The sequence below is a fragment of the Aphanomyces invadans genome (assembly GCF_000520115.1).
Source record: "Aphanomyces invadans strain NJM9701 unplaced genomic scaffold supercont1.3, whole genome shotgun sequence".
In the NCBI taxonomy this organism is placed as follows: Eukaryota; Oomycota; class Saprolegniomycetes; order Saprolegniales; family Verrucalvaceae; genus Aphanomyces; species Aphanomyces invadans.
This window is the reverse complement of record NW_008580148.1, coordinates 2,202,777-2,219,802: the sequence shown is the minus strand read 5'-3', so window position 1 is coordinate 2,219,802 and position 17,026 is coordinate 2,202,777. Positions and strand designations below refer to the sequence as shown.

At 56.0% G+C, this 17,026-nt stretch overlaps 7 protein-coding genes across 10 annotated transcripts; 3 read left to right on the top strand and 4 right to left on the bottom strand.

The window, feature by feature from the left end:
* Nucleotides 1-88: 88 nt before the first annotated feature.
* On the top strand, nt 89-2,077 carry H310_02323. Of its 2 annotated transcripts, XM_008865789.1 has the most exons (9): nt 89-232; nt 282-598; nt 647-726; nt 773-888; nt 945-1,347; nt 1,394-1,428; nt 1,512-1,538; nt 1,588-1,723; nt 1,777-2,077. In XM_008865789.1, the coding sequence occupies exons 1-9, from the start codon at nt 113-115 to the stop codon at nt 1,785-1,787; spliced, it is 1,245 nt and encodes a 414-aa protein (XP_008864011.1). In that variant the 5' UTR covers nt 89-112; the 3' UTR covers nt 1,788-2,077. The 2 variants fall into 2 exon arrangements, with proteins under 2 accessions (XP_008864011.1, XP_008864010.1); XM_008865788.1 differs by having other exon boundaries at nt 1,394-1,538.
* A 261-nt stretch (nt 2,078-2,338) lies between these two features.
* On the bottom strand, nt 2,339-4,836 carry H310_02321 (the record flags this gene model as incomplete). Of its 2 annotated transcripts, XM_008865785.1 has the most annotated exons (6): nt 2,339-3,672; nt 3,750-3,882; nt 3,963-4,160; nt 4,246-4,454; nt 4,514-4,735; nt 4,785-4,836. In XM_008865785.1, the coding sequence occupies 6 exons, from the start codon at nt 4,834-4,836 to the stop codon at nt 3,599-3,601; spliced, it is 888 nt and encodes a 295-aa protein (XP_008864007.1). In that variant the 3' UTR covers nt 2,339-3,598. The 2 variants fall into 2 exon arrangements, with proteins under 2 accessions (XP_008864007.1, XP_008864008.1); XM_008865786.1 differs by having other exon boundaries at nt 3,750-4,160.
* On the top strand, nt 2,394-3,488 carry H310_02322 (hypothetical protein; the record flags this gene model as incomplete). Its single annotated transcript, XM_008865787.1, has 1 exon — nt 2,394-3,488. The coding sequence occupies one exon, from the start codon at nt 2,394-2,396 to the stop codon at nt 3,486-3,488; it is 1,095 nt and encodes a 364-aa protein (XP_008864009.1).
* Nucleotides 4,837-6,528: 1,692 nt separating the features above from the next.
* On the bottom strand, nt 6,529-8,854 carry H310_02320 (hypothetical protein). The gene is made up of 11 exons (XM_008865784.1): nt 8,670-8,854; nt 8,557-8,610; nt 8,125-8,494; nt 7,809-7,998; nt 7,634-7,754; nt 7,500-7,583; nt 7,122-7,442; nt 7,006-7,061; nt 6,840-6,922; nt 6,686-6,795; nt 6,529-6,639 (listed from the first exon to the last, which is right to left on the bottom strand). Exons 1-11 carry the CDS (start codon nt 8,799-8,801, stop codon nt 6,556-6,558), a joined length of 1,605 nt encoding a protein of 534 aa, XP_008864006.1. The 5' UTR covers nt 8,802-8,854; the 3' UTR covers nt 6,529-6,555.
* A 175-nt stretch (nt 8,855-9,029) lies between these two features.
* H310_02319 (hypothetical protein) lies at nt 9,030-9,813 on the bottom strand. Its single transcript, XM_008865783.1, has 5 exons — nt 9,695-9,813; nt 9,507-9,642; nt 9,386-9,456; nt 9,207-9,323; nt 9,030-9,145 (listed from the first exon to the last, which is right to left on the bottom strand). The coding sequence occupies exons 1-5, from the start codon at nt 9,758-9,760 to the stop codon at nt 9,080-9,082; spliced, it is 456 nt and encodes a 151-aa protein (XP_008864005.1). The 5' UTR covers nt 9,761-9,813; the 3' UTR covers nt 9,030-9,079.
* A 39-nt stretch (nt 9,814-9,852) lies between these two features.
* H310_02317 lies at nt 9,853-16,948 on the bottom strand. Of its 2 annotated transcripts, none has more exons than XM_008865780.1 (4): nt 13,868-16,948; nt 13,332-13,817; nt 12,947-13,277; nt 9,853-12,832 (listed from the first exon to the last, which is right to left on the bottom strand). In XM_008865780.1, exons 1-4 carry the CDS (start codon nt 16,927-16,929, stop codon nt 11,306-11,308), a joined length of 5,406 nt encoding a protein of 1,801 aa, XP_008864002.1. In that variant the 5' UTR covers nt 16,930-16,948; the 3' UTR covers nt 9,853-11,305. The 2 variants fall into 2 exon arrangements, with proteins under 2 accessions (XP_008864002.1, XP_008864003.1); XM_008865781.1 differs by having other exon boundaries at nt 13,880-16,948.
* H310_02318 (hypothetical protein) lies at nt 9,867-11,221 on the top strand (the record flags this gene model as incomplete). Its single annotated transcript, XM_008865782.1, has 2 exons — nt 9,867-10,328; nt 10,373-11,221. 2 exons carry the CDS (start codon nt 9,867-9,869, stop codon nt 11,219-11,221), a joined length of 1,311 nt encoding a protein of 436 aa, XP_008864004.1.
* Nucleotides 16,949-17,026: the final 78 nt, after the last annotated feature.

The following is a 17,026-nucleotide window of genomic DNA, read 5'->3' as shown; positions in this document are numbered from 1 at the left end:
AATGAAATGGCAATACATTCAATAGCTCAATTTCGTTGGACATACCAAAGCAATTTGAATCCAATGAAAACACCGCATTTTCGAAATGCCGGAAGCAGCAGCGGCGGGGAGAATGGAAGGACTTGTCCTCCAGGTGAAGCAGTTGCCGGCCGCGTTGTCGACCGATGCAATTGAAACACTGCTCAAGCATGTCGGCGCGACGCGTATCCGAGTACTCGCAAACAAGACCCAGGTTCGTCCACGATCGGCCTATCCAACCCGTCGTCATGCCACCCAAGTAGAAATCCAAGACTGCTCTCGCTGTGTTCCTCGACAACACCACACGCATGAGCGCACTTGCTCGATTGAACACGATGCGCTTGTCGGATCATGACATTTTTGCCAAAGTCTACGATGTCACCGACGGTCCAGAGCTCGAGGCGGCCCGTCCTTCACCAGACATCGCTTCAACTAAACCACTTCACAACATCCCACCCACCACAGGTCCTGCATCAGCAGAACCAGCCGCAATCTTTCCACCACTCCCTCGAGACCCTCCTCCTCCTCCTACGATCACATGTGCATGGCGTCATCCTGCACCACTGGCACCCCATTTAGGGTATCGAGTCACCCATCCCGCTCTCACCACTCACCCGTCTCTCGTCAGGCTGCACTTTCCTCCATCGCCACTGCTAGAGTACAAATATCCCAAGGCAAGTCCAGACGTCGTTCTCAACATTGCGAACGGTGCGTGCTCACCACGACCCGTCGGTCCTTCATCTTGGCGGTCTAGCTCTCATGGCTCTACCCACGTTTTACACGCAAGTGCTGCACTTAATGAACAAGATGAACTTACCGCCGCCATTTGAACCAAACGCGATTCCAGGTCACTTTGCGTCATTCGTGGCCGTACGTTCAGTCCTGGCTCTGCCACGGCCGTGTCATGCTTCGTTTCCCGCTGGTAGAACGACACGAGAAAGCAAAAGCGGGACATGGTATTCGTCGAAGAACAAGACGACGACGACGATGCTGATCTTGCTGCAAGGAACCTCTCCACCAAGCGGATTCGAGTCGTTCCGCCATTACCGCCGCCAACGCCTCCAGCCAACCCGCCATCGCCCCATTCGACTCCATCATCCAACGGTGCAATCCGTCGGCCAGAGCCTCCAACGCTCTCTGAGCCGACACCGCCTCGTACGAACGCAGTGGTTGCGGTTCCACTCAAGTTAGCTCCTCCGAAATCACGGAAACCGGAAGCGATGGCAAATATCTTCGAGGACGTAGCTGTCGCCGCCACCACCAAGGTGATGCCACGGCCGGGTGTCATCTCGGAAGCGGAGCTGGCGCGCACACGGCTGTCGGCGGAAGGTACGCCGTCGTCTGCGATGTAGGCCGATGCAAACCTTCGATGTAGAGCTGGCACAGCACAAACACATGCAAAACTACCAGGTGGGCGAGCCATCGCATGTGCTTTACGTCAAGAATATTGCCGCGTCCGTGGATGTGTCTGACTTGACGTACATCTTTGGCAGCGTTTTCGAGTCGGACCAAGCTATGGCGTAGGCATACACCTCGAGGGGGATGCCAACTAACGGTTGAACCGTCTAGAGCGTTGTCCATTCGACTGTTCACGGAAGGGCGACTCAAAGGCCAGGCATTTGTCGCCTTCCCGTCGATCGAGCTCGCTGTGTTGGCGCAAAGTCTCGTGCACGGGGTGGTGCTGGACGAGAAGCCGCTCATTGTGGTAGGTCCCCTCCCTCGGTTGCATGCATGTATCCCATTTCGGTGTTGCGACAGTGCTTTCGTAAGCAGCCCACACAACATCCACCGCTTCCACCGCCCGCTGCACCAATCGCCAGCGCACCTGTGATCGCTGCAATAGCCGATGGCGACGTCTCCTCAACCAACAACACCACCGCATGACCAGCCCCATGCCAACCACGGATGGCTTACCTGCCATTCCTTTCACTGATAGCATCGCGTACTTACCTTCCCCAACCGTCGCTTGACTCACATCACCCGTCCCGCCACCGACGCCTTCCAACATGGAACATCATGCAGTAACGTCGTGAAAATAAAACGAAGTTCGAAGGGAAAATGCGCACAGGTTTCCGAAACCGCCGTTTTAATATTTTTCGACAAGGTCATCGCGGCAAACTCCATCGCCGCCGACCCCACAGAGGGGGTCTGGCACCGCTCGCTACCAACGCGATGAGCTGTGCGCCCATGATGTTATCGCGGACCCTTCGCTGCCCTGCTTGCCGTTACGAGGACCGGCCGAACAAAATGCCGTCGGCGTGGCATTGAAACGGCTCGTTACACTTTTTTGTGTCGAATGTGGAGAAACTTCGATGGAGTACAAGGAGTCGTCGAGTCCAAGATCTTACAGAGCTGCTTGCGACCGAGTGTGGAGCATGCTGCCGAGTGGCCATGCCGGCCGTCGCCACCGCCGAGGGCTGTCGTCGGCTACAACCGCAGACACTTCGTCCATTGAGGAATTGCAACTGCTGCAGCGCGCGGCGCGGAAAGGACGCCACGATCTCGTCGCGTCCTTGATCATGAATGGTGCCGACATCAACGAGACAGACTCGAATGGACACACGGCGGCCCACCAGGCAGCTCGAAATGGACACATCAAGGTGCTAGAGGTCCTCCATGCCCTGGGGGCCGACCTCAACAAGTGTAGCTTGCGAGGTGTGAGCATTGCGCATCAGGCAGCGTTCGGCGGCCACCTCGATTTTCTCCAGCGACTGGTCGACTTGAACGTTCGCGTGGACCTCGTTGATGCCAACGACTTGACGCCGCTTGAAGTCGCGATGAGGGAAAAGAAGTGGCTCATCGTAGAGTACCTCGAATCGATCTACAGTCAGATGGAGCTACCGACACCGACGTCATCGCCGGCGACCCTGGACCAGGAGCTCATGACAATGTTGAATGCACCACCGCTAGAGTTTTCCTCCCCGTCGCTCCACGCCATGCCGCCAACACTGCGGTCCGCTGACGACAGCCACGCCACCAGCACCGCTGACGAAATGCACACGTCGAGCTTGCGCTTGCACTCGCTGCTGCCGTTCACTCATGACTCCCTCGATGACGACGACGTGGTACAGTCAACTCCATCTCCGCCGTGCAACCGGCGGAAGCGCAGCGCGGCAGAGGCGGCGCTCGATGTGCCACCACCGACCACACCCGTGCACGAGTCGTCCAAGGATGGAGAGGTGGCGTCGTCACTGACAGGACTGTCCTCGTCGCCTCACCAAGACTACCCCGTTCGCTCGTCTCCCTGGCAACATCACATGGTATCCCTTCCGCCCATTGCATCTCCATCCTCGTGGCAGGTCAAGACGTTGGCGATGAACCCACTGCGGTCGACGTCCGTGTCGTGGCGGGGTAGCAAGCAACAGCAGCTGCACAACGACGATGACATCGCTCCATCCCACTTGCGCGACATTGCTGTCGATGGCGAGCTCGGCCTTTCGACAGTGCATAATCTGCTGTACGATATGTAATGATACTTCACCTGTTTTACTCCACACACACAACTGGCATCTCAGTCGTCGCCCGCGACGCCATCATAAGCTTGGCATGGCTGGTTTACCCACGGAAGAGAGGCTTGGCATCACAATGGCATCGCGTCGACGATTCGCGCGGCCTTTGCCAGCACGCTGCGGGCGTGGTCGACGTGCAAATTTTCTATCAAACATCCCGGCCACGACATGAGCACGACGTCCACCTGAAAGGCACCAAATGACGGCGAGAGGGCCGAGTACCGATGAGTTTGCCTTGGTACAGCGCCACACCGCTTCCGTTGGCCACAGCTTCGTCGTACGCAGCAATTATCGCTTGCGCATCGTCCAGCTCGTTCTGCGACGGAGAAAACACTGCATTCGTTGCCGCGATGGTCTAAATGCCCCCCCCGCATGAATTGTGAATGCAGCGTCGTTCAAGTTCACGCTAAAATCGTGAAGGCAGTCAATGAGCACCTTGGGATGGATTAGCGTCTTGCCGTCGAAACCGAGCTCTTTCCCTTGATTCAATTGCTGGGCGAAGTCTGCGTCGTTCGCCAAGTCCAGGTGCACCCCATCGAGCGACGTGAGGCCGTGCGCCCGCGCAGCCAGAACGATCCACGCAAGGCTCGGCACGAGGGCATGCCGACATGGCGTCGTCACGCATCGGAGTTCCTGCAACAGTCCGTAGGGTGAAAAAGGCAGCGGCTTTTGACAGTGCATGTAAAGACAATGCAGAAGGCTGGTTGACCTCACATACCTTGCTTAAGTCGGACGTGCCGGCGACGAGGCACGACAGCCGGGGGTGGGGCGTGGCGAGGATGGTCGAGAGGTTGAGGATTCCGATTGGGGTTTCGATCATGGCCCAGATCGACATGTCCCGCGGGGCATTTAACGAGTCCATGATGGACGCAACTTCGAGCAGCGTGTTGGGAGAGTCGACCTTAGGGATCACGACCGCATGCGCTCCTATCGAATGTGTTGTGAGCTGTGCACGATGCGAGGATGTAGACGTAGTTTGTTGTTACCAGAGGACACGACGTGGGCAAGATCGTCACGGCCCCACGTAGTCGACAGCGAGTTGATGCGAATGGCAATTTCTTTGTGCGCCCCAAATCCTTTGCGCGCCGCCTCGCATGCCAATTCGCGAGCTTCGTTCTTCTTGAACGGGGAGACGGCGTCTTCCAAGTCAAGAATCGCGGCGTCGCAATGGAGGCCGTGCAGTTTGTCCAACGCACGCTCATTGATGCCTGCGCCCCGTGTCTTTAGCTCGAGGAGGTCGATCTAAGAGGGTCGTACCTGGTACATACAGGACACTTCGGCGGAGACGATCGGCCGACCAGCGCAGCATCTCAATCGAAAATGAATATCATTGGACAGAATTCGCTGTCAAACGATTTCGGATTGGACAAAAAATTGATTTTACTCCCATTCGAACGAATCTTCGACCACTGCGACATAGATGGAGGGCCGCACTCTGTAATCCAGGCATTGATGGATGTGTACTAGCTCTGTCGTGGGTATTGAAGGCGCGAGGAGGGGGGTACTTGCAGCGCTATGGCGTAGAGCGCTCATGACCCTGTGCAAGGCTCCAATTCCGTGTCGTCCTTCCAGAATGTCTTGTCAATGCAGAGTGCATGTCGCATGGAGACCGTGCGCTGGCACGATCGGTTACAAATGAAACGGTCAGGGCAAATCTTGAAACGGCACGATATTTTGCATTCGTCCACCCGTCGACATCCCACGACATGTTCAAGCCTTCGCCGGCGGTGTAATGACCCGGACAACGACGGCGCGCATTGGACGGTTTGAGTCGAACATGCACGTCTGGTGAGCCTTCATCCACCCATGTCGCTTCGCCGAGCTGTCTGGCAGCGGAACAATCACAATCCCCCCCCGTGGAACCTCCCTCGAGTGTGGCAATGATTTCCTTCGATGGGTTGAGCTGGGGTAATAAGTGTAGCGTGACGTGGCCAACCAAGTCGGAATCTCTCCTTGCGCTCTTTGTCCTCATTTAGATCTTGTTGTCGACAACCTTCTCATCGGCTCTCTGGCTTTCACACTTACCAGGCGCCCTAGAATGACGTCCCCACTGCCAAAGGTGCCCCTCGCACCAGACACGGCCGGCCATTTGTACCTTCCGCCCACGCAGCTTATCCAACGCTCATACCAGCTTAACAAGCACAGCAACCACACGAATCTCCGAAGTTTCCCCCACTGAAGTCATGACATTCACACCGAGACAAAGTTCTGCGGTAGCGCTGTTGATACACGACCGTTCGACGAATCATGGGGCAGTTGGCGCCACTCATTTCGGGTGTTTCGTTTACCAACTTGCCCACTTGGAGCGATCCAGACTGGTGCATTGGCAAGTGTGTGCACCGAGCCGCCAGCCTCATTACAATCAACCTCAAAACGGCACGAAAGGGCTGGCATGACGGCTGGGGAAGCTGCCACCACACCTCGGAGACACGCATTGTGCGTGTATCCTGTCATGGCCATGCCTGACGCATCCCTCCGGTGCAACCATCGGATCCATTCGCGTCTGTTCCGCCTCGTCAGTCGACGGAGGGCCAGAGCGTTAAAACGTCAGGCACTCGACACGCGGTCAACCAAGTGAAGGCGGCTCATCACCGACCCGACATCTCTGGTCCAGCCACTTCCGCACCTGCCGTTGCATCTCGCCATGCCGCCGCTTGTCCGACCCGCCAACACCCCAGCTCCCCACGACCCTCCCCTCCGGCGAAACCAAACACTGAGCAGATCGCCACAAGAAAATTCGTTAGCGGCAACTCCTGCGCACATCACGGCGATCGAAGCATCCATTTTCGCAGCACCCTGTTTAGCCCTGCAAAGCGACTGCCTTTAGCGATGTTTCTACAACAAATCCCACCGACTCGAATCACATGACGTCGTGGATGAGGCCATGACCTGGCGAGCGATGTATGTTTTGAATCGAAAGGGACGAGACTGGCGCCGCCCTCACCTACTTGCAGACGTCACTGGAGCCTTGGTTTCACTTGCCCAGCCATCACGACCGAAATGCATATAAACACGTGTAAGGAAAGTGTTAAGCCGTTGCCAGCGCGACTTGTTTTTCAATCTTCTTGCGGATCGCATCCGTCTTGGAGGACGTGTCGCGGGGGCGCACCGCCTGACGATGCTTCAATAGAGCACATCGACGGGGGACAGTCGCGTACCAAATACAGCGTCGTCAAGAGCACGATGGCCAGGATCGCATAGAGAAACACGTTGTGCACCCAAAAGACGGAAAACCCCTTCATGTACCGCAGCTGGATGCCCATCATGGCTACAAACACGGGCGTCGAAACCAGTCGTCACACTCGCGCGTACTCTGAATTGTCGTGAGTCGAACGTAGTCGCTGAACGCTTGGTTGCTAAACTGGACGACGGGGATGCAGCACAACAAAATCAATCTAAACACGGGGTCACGTGTAGCAAGCAACGATATGCACAGGCCCCAACGAACGGGCTCGCCACGACGTCGATCGTCACTTACGCCAAGTTGAACAGAAATGAATTCATGTACGTCCCGTTGTACTCCATCGGGTGCAGCTGCATACGAGAACCAGTCGTGAGCCGACCACGATAATACGTGTCATTGCGGAAACATACCGCACAGCAGAAGCAGCGCATGCCAAACTTAAAGCACCCCTTGATGCACGCCATCAAGAGGTACATGGAGAAGATCCCGACTGACATGGTGCCGAAGAGAGGGAACCACTGGTCAAACCAGATAAAGTAGTCGTTGAGAAAGGGCAGGATCGGGAGTGGCGGGACCATCCCGAGGATGATCTGAAGCAGCCACAGAAAGCTCACGATCGACGCGATGAAGCCCAGGACGAGCTTCCCCAACGGAACCAACGGGTTGTAGTTTTTGTAGTCTTCGTGACACAGCTTGAGTTCGGCAACGTCCTTTTCGAGCAAGTACACGGCCTGGAACGATGGTCGGTGTCAGGCACGTCGGACGGCAGCTCCAACATCGAGGGCCACCTGTTTGAACTTGTTCATCGTGATCGCGTCGAGCTTGTTGTTCTTTCGGCGCTCGCGAGCCGACAATTTTGCGTCGGGGTGGGTCTGCGGCGTTGTTGAGACTTGTATTACTTCATTCCACGAGCGAGACGCACCAGCATGGAGTTTTTGATTTCTTTCCCGACTTCCATCAACTCGAGGGACCGAATTTGTATCAACATCTTTTGCTGGGCATACACATCCGCTGGAATGAACTTGGGCCGGAAGAAGAACGCCCTGTGCAACAGCATCGTGAGGTCCACTGGAGACGAAGCAACAGAGGACGTGTACAAGATCAAGTCCAACGGGAGCGCCACAAGCCCAACCCCGACAAAGATCGAGAATGCAAACCACCCGACAAAGCTCACGAGCGCCGTGATGTAGATTGGCACCGACACCGCGAGCCGCATGCTCGTTTCGAGAGGGTTCAAGCCATGCGACATGGCGTACACGCGTTCGTTGGGGCTGATGATGTCGCCGTCTACGCCACTTGCGCGTCAAGAACTAGTTTGTCCAGACCTGCCTTGCAACGAAGACGCAGGGCAAGAAGACATGCAGATGCCCATGATGGTGGAAAAACTTGACGCTGTGGGGGAATGAACGTTACCAAGGAAGTCGTGCAAGCCGCCAACGGCGTCGGTGAACTGGATCGTGTCGTTTGTGACCGTCGAATTGTAAACGATAACGTTGTACGGGATGTCGGACGTCGACGACGTGATGTACGTGATGGCGATGACAATGCCGACCACGATGACTGTCGCAATCTCGAGCTTGAGTGCATCGAGCCAGCGGTGCGTTCGCTTGGTCGAGTCGTCGAACCCGTCGTCCGATTCGTAGTAGTAGATCGAGTACGGCAGCAGCACGACAAGGAAAACGGCGATCGACATGAACACGATCAGCCAAAGAGTTTCCATGTCTAAGTTGCCGCATGCAGGGTTCCACCCGGCGCTACACCCGATTGCAGTCGAGTTGTTTGCCTACATGTTGCGCAATGGCCCTCGTCAGCTCCATGGCCTCGAGATGTAATTGCCGTATGTACCACGTCCAACGGCAGGAGGAGCACGCATGCTTCAGCGAGGAGAAAGCCAATCACCTAGGTGAAGAGATTCGTGTCTTGAGCCACGATCGACAGGCGTGGCACGGACACTGTACCACAAGGAACTTGGGCAAGTACGCCGTGTTCTTGTCATCAGGATGCTGAAAGTACACCAAGATATAGAAGTTGGCGGCGAGAAAGACCACCGCCATGATCACCACCACCACGATGAGGAACCAGTTCATCATCTTGGGGTCAATTCCTGCGATGCCGAAGTGACAAGCAACGCGGTGAACTTGGCGAGCGCCGAAAAATAAAAATATGCATACTCCACTTAGAATTTCTATGTCGATTTCAATTTTTCAATAAAATCGTGTGCTTTAATTGTGTGTTCTTGGCGGTTACGGATCTATATTGGAAATTGAAACGGCCACTGCAAGAATTTAAATTGCATGCCATCAACAAAAAAATACACTCGCGAACTCAGGCAATTTTTTAATCGAAATACCAGTAGTGGATATTAATACTATTTGGACATCATCATATTGACATACTCCTCGTAGTTGATAAGTCCATTTGAGTCCGGTTCGAGCTGCATGGAGCAGCACGTGAGCTCCATGGACATCGATGCATTTGGGTGAAGGCACACACACCTGACTGATGAGCTCGCTCGCTTGATCGGACGTGAGCTTGTCTGTGCCGTACAAAGTGAGCGCGCGATGTAAGCGGTCCACCTTAATGAACCCTGGCGTTGTTGGATTTTCAAACAACTATCAAGCACGCGTGAGTCATGGGTGCAAGGAGGACTGCAAAGTGGTGCTTGTCGTTTTACTCGAAAGGAAGCTTTGACTTGGTCGGCGCTGTATGTGGCGTTCACCTTGCGGCTCATCACCGCGACAAACTCTAAACCCCACGGAAACACCATGAAAGGAATGTACCTGCCACAAACTCACCGTCAAAGTCGATTTCGCCGTTGCTGTCTTGGTCAATCTCATTGATCATGAGATCGATTTCTTCTGGTGATGTGTTGATACCGAGCGTGTCCATGAGTTCGCCGAGCTCAGCCTTGGTGATCGACCCGCCTCGGTCCTGGCCAAGTCAAACGTCGTTAGCGCCAGCCATCAGTCATTGCACGTCGTACCCGATCGACGAGGTTGAAGATCTCTCGAAACTCGGCGATTTCGTTCTCCGTCAGCTCTTGAGCCATCGCTCCTGCGTCGGTGCGCCTTCTCGTTCCGTCTGTCGAACGGCGTTTGGAAGTGTAACTGCAACAACGTGTAACTGTCAATAGCCCATACATTCACATACACTTGATGGCGCAACTCGTGTGTGCGGCACGCACCGACCCGCGACCACGCGTGACATGCGGCCCCCAATTAAAGCTCCACCTGAACACATTCCAAGGATACGTCCTACCTGCGTTTTCAAGTGCGGACATTCCCGCTGTGATCCAAGTCATAACGGGTCATCCGCGCATGCGGCAGTCCACCACGTTTACCTATGCCTTTCGCATCCTTGAAACCTCGACGAAGGATCAAGAACCATCGACCCATGACGCGGTGAGCACCACAGAAGGTAGTGACGACGGTCAGACTATCGGCGCCGGCGACAAGTTGCTTCAAGTACTCCGGCGATGGCAAGTCTGCAACGCCGTCGTTGTCGTGAACAGGCTGGACAGAAGTCTGACGGGTGGTCTCATCGGCGCGCAGACGTACAAGCTAATTGTTGAAAGCGCCAAGCTCGCGTTGGAGCAGTTTGCGCTCGATTCCCTCCAGGTTCCACGACTAATGTTCCAACGATTGACTCACACACTCGGTAGCCGTCGGAAGCGGCCAAGCTCGCTCTCCAGGATGTCTCCAGTAACCAAAACGGCGCCGGGGTGGTCCCGCACTTAACTGTTCAAGAGATGACGTACGCTGGCGCGCCGACGAACATGGTGAACGGCACGGTCCAGAGGTCAAAGCAAGGCCGCATCAACCACTTCCAGGGAGCGCAGGAAGGCGAGAACAGCGACCGCGCGATGTCAAATCGACCCAAGTCCCTCGAGCGCCTTGGCATCTCCAAGGACGACTTGGCTGCCCTCAAAGTCGTTCGGATGCCGCCCAAGGAACTCCATCTCGTCCTCGTTTGTGTCGGTGTGCTGCTGCATGTGCCCGACCTCTCGTGGCTTGGGTGCCAGGACATGCTCAACTCATCCTCGTTCTGCGCGAACGTACTCCGAGTTCGGGCGACTAATATCACTAAGAAACAAGCGACCCGCGTCCGAGTGATCCTGCAAGAGCCGCAATTTACACCTGAACTCATCCGAAGGGTATCCGTGGTCGGGGCGTCGCTGCTGGCGTGGGTCCTGCAGATCATGGACGCGTACGACTCGATGCGGTTGGGCTTTGATATACGAGGCCCGGAAGTTGGAAACAACGACGACCAAGATCTCGAAACCAGTCGCGACGACATAGTCAAGCAGCCGCCGTCGACAGACGAAACAACCCCTTTCTTCCTTGGGAGCGCGCCGCCACCAGAGCCGCCGCCGCCAGTTCCTCGGCCCGGCCATGCCAAAGTTGCCGCTCCCACTGCCACGATCCCAACCGACCTCTTTGTCCCCAAAGCAGAGCCAACTATTCAAGATTGCGGTCGGATGCTGCGAAAGCAGACATCAGCTCTCAAGTAATTCCCTCCTGTCGTTGGATATTTGTCAAGTCCCGACATCCAAACTCCTCTTTTCGTTTCGAGCTTGGCGCTCGTCATGTTTAAGCTAGTAAAAGTACGGCCGAATGAATTGTTCAGACGTGCGGCGGTTCTTCGACACTTCGGTGGCAATGCCATGGGACCACACCAACTGCATCAACGCCATGTATCGCTTGGGCCGCAAGAAGAGCGGCCGGCCGCGGCGCACCATGTGGTCCTCTTCACCAAACTCATCCACATATGGCGACGCAAAGAACGACGAGCGGCCGCCCGAGCTCACAAGGAGCATCTGGCATTGCCTTGTCAAGAAGTACGCGCCATTCCCCGCGACGCACGCCGAAGCGTGGCGGGAACAGCCTCCACGGTTGCCATACTCTGGCAATTTGCAACAGTCCGTCCCGCCGCACACGGCAGTGCCACACAACAAGCAAATGGCCGGGGACTCTTGGACAAGCCCCGTTGCCGCACACACCGACGACGCTGTTGCGGTGTACTGGTCCGTGTAGAGCGGCGCGAGTCGAACAACCGGCACGTGCGCAGCCCAAACCGCGTCTTCCTTGACCAAGAAGCTGAGTGGGGGTACATGGTCCAAGCGCATTTGGGATATGTAATGGGCAATCGGGACACTCCACGCTTGGAACTTGGTCGGGTCGAGGAAAGTCGACGACGACATCGCGCCCAGTTGGGTGCAGAGCTGGCCAACGTCGGTGGACAGGCGCAAGGAGGACGCGAAATTCAAGTATTGTGCGGCGTCGGGGTCGTTCCAACCTTGAAAGATTGCCCGGGCCAAAAGCGTCGCTTTCCGCAGGAATTCACTCAGGTTGGCTTCGACGAGGTAATGGAGCAGCGCGCCAGACGGCGCCGTGGGGCTGATGGCGATCGGGTGGGGTGTCGACGCGGTTAGGGCCACCAACTGGTCACGCAGAGCGGCGTACGGCGACGCTTCGGGGACAGCCACGCCAGCGTCATTGTTTGTGATGTCTTGAGATATCCCCAAGGACTTGGTCGATTGCAGCAGGACTTGGGTCAAGTGTAGCGAGCAAAAGACGCGGATTGCCCACAGCATGTCGGCCTTGTCCCGCATGCCGCTGCACACGAGGAGGAGGAGCGTAAACAGATCGTGTTCCAACAAGGGCTTGTTCAAGAAGTACGCGTCACGGGAGACCGGGACAGCGTCGAGGCGGAAGAGAGGATCCAGACCGAATCGATCAATCTGGACGAGCGACGAGTCGGCAGGAATGACGTCCTTGATCTGCATGAGCATCATGAAAATGGCATGGAGTTTAGCATCGTCCTGGGGTCCGAATGGATCAACGAGTGCTTCAGAATCTGAAGAGAACATCGACGCAAGGCGAGTGGGCAACGACGGAAGGCTCGACCGGTTATGGAGGTCCATGAGGCAAAATCCAGCCGAGAGACCCTGGAGTTGGCTCAAGTGGAATACGCTCGATACGGTGTCGAGTAACACTTCCACGGGGCGGAAGCCTTTTTGCGCGCTTTGAAACGAATCTCGCAGGGCGCTCGCTGATACGAGAAATGTTTCGATTGCGGATGGCATGACGGTGCTGCCAGCAGCCGGGACCGCGCCGTCCTCCTGCGAACATGCATCCATCAACACCATCCACACAAGAGATTTGTTCAGTGGCATCGACAGGCTGTGCTCCCCCTCGGTGGTTCCACCTGCCTACCCACATGATGACCAACTTACCGAAAAATAGCGTCGAATATGGCCGGGAAGCGCGGTCGTTAACCAGGTCGTGACAGCATCCGCGTCGAGCGCGTGCTGGAAGTATTGCTCCATGCTCGACGCAAACGTTGGAGGGCTCGCGACAAACGGCACGCACGTGTTGCAAAGCGCCTTGCAAAGCGGACAGAGGAACTCTCCCGCTTGCGAATCAAACGCAATTTGACTATGCGCGCCAAGAAACGTTTCGCGGCGCATCGTCGACGTGTATTCCTGTAGGCACGACAAATGCACGGCATGGCGGCACAACTGGGCATGCAGCGCCTGGCCATGGGAACGGTCAAGCCCTGTCGAGCTAAAATCCAGCCGTGACAACAAAGACTTCGACCATTTGGTGCGAGGTATGTACCGGTTGCGAAGGGTGGATTCTTGAAGCAGTCCGACGTACACGACGGGGTCGTCGGCCCTCTTTGAGTGGGCACAAATGTTACATTCTGGAGGTGGAATCACAGAGGACGTCGAGTCCGTCGATCGGTCGTCGCTGTTCAAATCATCCTCGTCGTCGCTCTCGATCTGCGCTGCAAAGTTGGACTGCTGAGCCATCATTTTCGCCAACGCTTCTTGCTGACGCTTCTTTTGCAGAGCTAAACGAGCTTTGGCGTCCATGGCAGGCGCACCACTAGTCGCCGCGCCGTCGACTTGTGTCGGGAATACGTGCGTTGCGACGTACGAGGCCACCAAATCGTCCTCGTTTCCGTCCATCGCCTTCAAGTACCCCTTCAAGACGAACAACGTGGCCGACCAAAGAGGTTTCTGGATCGTTTCCTGAGTCTTGAATTGATTTGCTCGCGCGGCGAGGCGGGCCAGGATGCTGCAGCTGTGAATCGACCCTGGCCTAATCAACGGTTGAAATACAACGAACATCATGACGCGGATGTGTTCCACCTGGTTACATACCCCAATGCCGAGTGGTTAATCTTTTGGCGCTTTGAACCGTCGCCGTGATCGCCTTCGTCGGGGGACCGTCCCAGTTGGCCGCGCACGACGTCCGTCCATTTGTCGTCTTGGTGCACCATGTACAGCTGCAGTGTCAAGATGTGCAGAATACGTGAATACACGTTGTCGTCTGTTTGAAGGAGCGGGTCGTTTAAGCACAGGCGTAGCAGGCGAAACACACCGTCCTCCATCAGCACGTCGCGGCAGGCAAGGAGGTCTGGGTGGCCAGGCTGCAATTGATGGACCATGGGAATCGGGTCGCTCTTCTCGGTCCACGTTTTAAACACAACGTCCTGGCGGGCAACCTGTGCCTCGACGTGGTGGACGGGGGACTCGTGAAAGAAGGCGGGGTCGTACTCATGGTACAACTGAGGCTTCAGAGTAAATTTGGACGGCGCCATGTCTTGGTTGGACGCAGTGGTCGGCTGGATATCGGCGATTTCCTTGAGGAGCGTCATCAGTTCCCGGTTTTTCGTGTCGTCCGAGGTCAGGACGAGCGCAGGGTTGCAATAGATGGGGTTTGTTTGGTCGCGGAGGTACGAGAACACGCGGGGTTTGACCAAGATCATGTGGAGGACGTCGCGGCGGAGGTAGCCCGCGATCGGCAGCGTCGGGACGGGCGGCAGTTCGTTTGCGATCCAAATCAATTTTAACAGACACTCGGCCACATACATGGCTCGTTTCTCCATCGACACGTTGTGCAGCCACGTCGACTGGGCCGTCGTGGACGTCAAGTACGGCAAGATGTCGTACCGGTCCAAGAAAATGGTCAAGAATCGCGCGGGCCCCATGAGGACAAGACAGGTCTGCACCGTCACAAGATCCAAGTCTCTGAACGACAGGTTCGAGCTGAGGCTGTAGTAGCTCGTCACTTGGCGGACCATCATGTCCTTCCCGTTTCGCACCCACATGTTGGATGCAATCTGGGACGACCAGACGAGCGACCGCAGCGGAAACTCCAGGACCGCGTCGACAAGTCGCCCGTCGCTCAATCGACTTTGTAGCTCCCGAAAGCAGTTGCGCTGAATCATCTCCAGAAGGAAGCGCCCCCAAGCCTGGTGCAGAGGGTAGTGGAACGATACGGGCTGGGACGCCACCGAGTACTTGATGAATGGAGCATCCATCGAGTACTGGTCAGTCAAGCTCGGCTCGCCCTCATGGTACACAAGGCGCGCGGACGATGCAAAGTCCTGAAGCGACGCCAAAAATGCGTCACAAAGGGTCCACAGCACGCCGTCGACGCTGGTCGTTTGCGACTGCAGCGATTTGTACAGATTGGGTAACACCAGACTATCCAAGTGCATGACAAGCGTGAAGGCTGCGATCCACGCCGCATTGTCTTCTCTCTCGACGTGAGCCCGGCCTTCCGGCACGCGGGTTTGGAGATTCATGTGGGACGCATCGTTAAGCACGGAAAAGAACAAACTCGCACACGTCGTGGCAAACTTAATCGCCATCGTTGGCAGCATGAGCAAGTGGTTGATGTCTTGGAGCAGCGGAAAATACCGACGGTACTTGATTGCCATGTGCTGAACGCTGTATGTGAACGAGTCGCCGGGCAGTGGGTCCACGGGCACCTTTGCTAGACTCATCGCGTCCTGCAGAGTCGTGAGCACCACTTCCCACAGCCCCATGTCGTCTTCAAGCTGATGCACGATCGATGGCGTCGTAAAGATCTGAACGCCAAGCCCAAACACATTTTCCCGCTCGGTGCCCATTCCACCAAAGTACTGCATCATAAGCTTCGGAAACACGGTGACGTAGATGGGAGCAAACTGCATCTTAAGCTGCTTGGACCCCATGATGGCCAAGTACAATTGCTTCATGCCGTTCACGAGTTCCTTCTTGACGAACGGCGTCGCCTGCAAGAGGACCGTCAATGGTGCTTTCTTCGTCGGGATTTGGTACGCATTGGGGCCATCTTGAGTTGCATACAGAGCAAATAACTGCTCAAACAAGATCGCTTGGACGGCAGGGGATGCCGCCAGGAGCGGCGCCAGATACTCGTAAAGTTTGCCCCAAGCCACTTCGTTTGCAATGTGATAGTTGTCCACGACGGAGGCAAACCAGTTGCCGGCTTCTTTCATCTGCCGCATCCAATTTAATGCTTCGGCCAGCGTTACGTCGGCCTTAAGCGTACCACATCCGCGCCTGTCCACGGACCGAGTGAACTCCTCGGCAAATCCCTCATTGAAGCCCATTTGTGACAGACACCGCACCAACTCGTCGTCCGTGTGCACGTCGTCGTTCGAGATCCGTGTGTGAAAGATGGCGGGGTTTGTCGTCGCTGGTACAAGGGGTGGTGACCCGGCTGCGCCGGTGGATGTCGCTCTTGCAAAGTGCTTGCGCTTAATCGCGTCGCCGTTCTCGGCCACTTTGAAATCGTCAAACGAGCTGGCCGAGTGTTGCGCAACGCACGTGATGAACCCAACAAAGTCGCGGAAAATGCACTGGAACACACGTTCCATCGCGGGTGGGAGAAGTGGTTCTGTCAATGCCGACGGTTCCGACGGCGCCCCCGTGTGATCTTTGCAAAACCCTTCGGGCTTCCACGCCTCGACGTCGCCGCAATCGCACATGCCACCGGGAGACGTCCGGTGAAAGAAAACTTCGTGTCCCGCATGGTCGGAATTTTGAAAGCAGGGTTGGCACAGCACACACGTGTCGTCCATTTGGCACGTACGGCAATTCCACGCAATGTCGTTGTTCTTGAACATATAGCCGCACACACCGCCCTTGGTGCTTCCCACACGGCTCTGCTGTGCATGCAGATCACCAAGGTACGCGTCCACAGGTGGTAAGCTCGCAAACGTGTTGCTCGTTGCCACGCGCATCCCAGCGTGCAGCACTGCATCAAGAAACGATGCAAGACGATCCAAGGAATGACCTTTATCAATCAGACGCAAGATCCATCCTTCAGGTAATAGTGCGGCGGACGATGTCGAAGCGTCCCGCAGCGCCCGCTCCACCGTCAGGCCCAGAGCGGCTGGAGAATCGTCCCACAACGCCATCTTTGTTGCTCAAGCGGAGAGGTTCGACTATGTTGTGTGTGCTAAGTGCGCAGGTCGAACTGAAATTAGTGTCACGATTCCTTCTATTAGTGTAGTA

What these genes read in the sequence shown, in the direction of transcription:
- H310_02323 (XM_008865788.1), top strand. Translation starts at nt 113, where the DNA reads ATGGAAGGACTTGTCCTCCAGGTGAAGCAGTTGCCGGCCGCGTTGTCG. An exon ending in TACTCGCAAACAAGACCCAG is followed by an intron (nt 233 to 281) that starts GTTCGTCCACGA and finishes CCACCCAAGTAG; the next exon opens with AAATCCAAGACTGCTCTCGC. An exon ending in GAGTCGGACCAAGCTATGGC is followed by an intron (nt 1,539 to 1,587) that starts GTAGGCATACAC and finishes TGAACCGTCTAG; the next exon opens with AGCGTTGTCCATTCGACTGT.
- H310_02320 (XM_008865784.1), bottom strand. Translation starts at nt 8,801, where the DNA reads ATGATGAACTGGTTCCTCATCGTGGTGGTGGTGATCATGGCGGTGGTC. An exon ending in TCGACTCACGACAATTCAGA is followed by an intron (nt 6,796 to 6,839) that starts GTACGCGCGAGT and finishes CCGTGTTTGTAG; the next exon opens with CCATGATGGGCATCCAGCTG. An exon ending in TCTTGACGACGCTGTATTTG is followed by an intron (nt 6,640 to 6,685) that starts GTACGCGACTGT and finishes AAGCATCGTCAG; the next exon opens with GCGGTGCGCCCCCGCGACAC.
- H310_02319 (XM_008865783.1), bottom strand. Translation starts at nt 9,760, where the DNA reads ATGGCTCAAGAGCTGACGGAGAACGAAATCGCCGAGTTTCGAGAGATC. An exon ending in TCTTCAACCTCGTCGATCGG is followed by an intron (nt 9,643 to 9,694) that starts GTACGACGTGCA and finishes TGACTTGGCCAG; the next exon opens with GACCGAGGCGGGTCGATCAC. An exon ending in CGGCGAAATCGACTTTGACG is followed by an intron (nt 9,457 to 9,506) that starts GTGAGTTTGTGG and finishes CGTGGGGTTTAG; the next exon opens with AGTTTGTCGCGGTGATGAGC.
- H310_02317 (XM_008865780.1), bottom strand. Translation starts at nt 16,929, where the DNA reads ATGGCGTTGTGGGACGATTCTCCAGCCGCTCTGGGCCTGACGGTGGAG. An exon ending in GCATTGGGGTATGTAACCAG is followed by an intron (nt 13,818 to 13,867) that starts GTGGAACACATC and finishes ACCGTTGATTAG; the next exon opens with GCCAGGGTCGATTCACAGCT. An exon ending in GAATCCACCCTTCGCAACCG is followed by an intron (nt 13,278 to 13,331) that starts GTACATACCTCG and finishes GCTGGATTTTAG; the next exon opens with CTCGACAGGGCTTGACCGTT.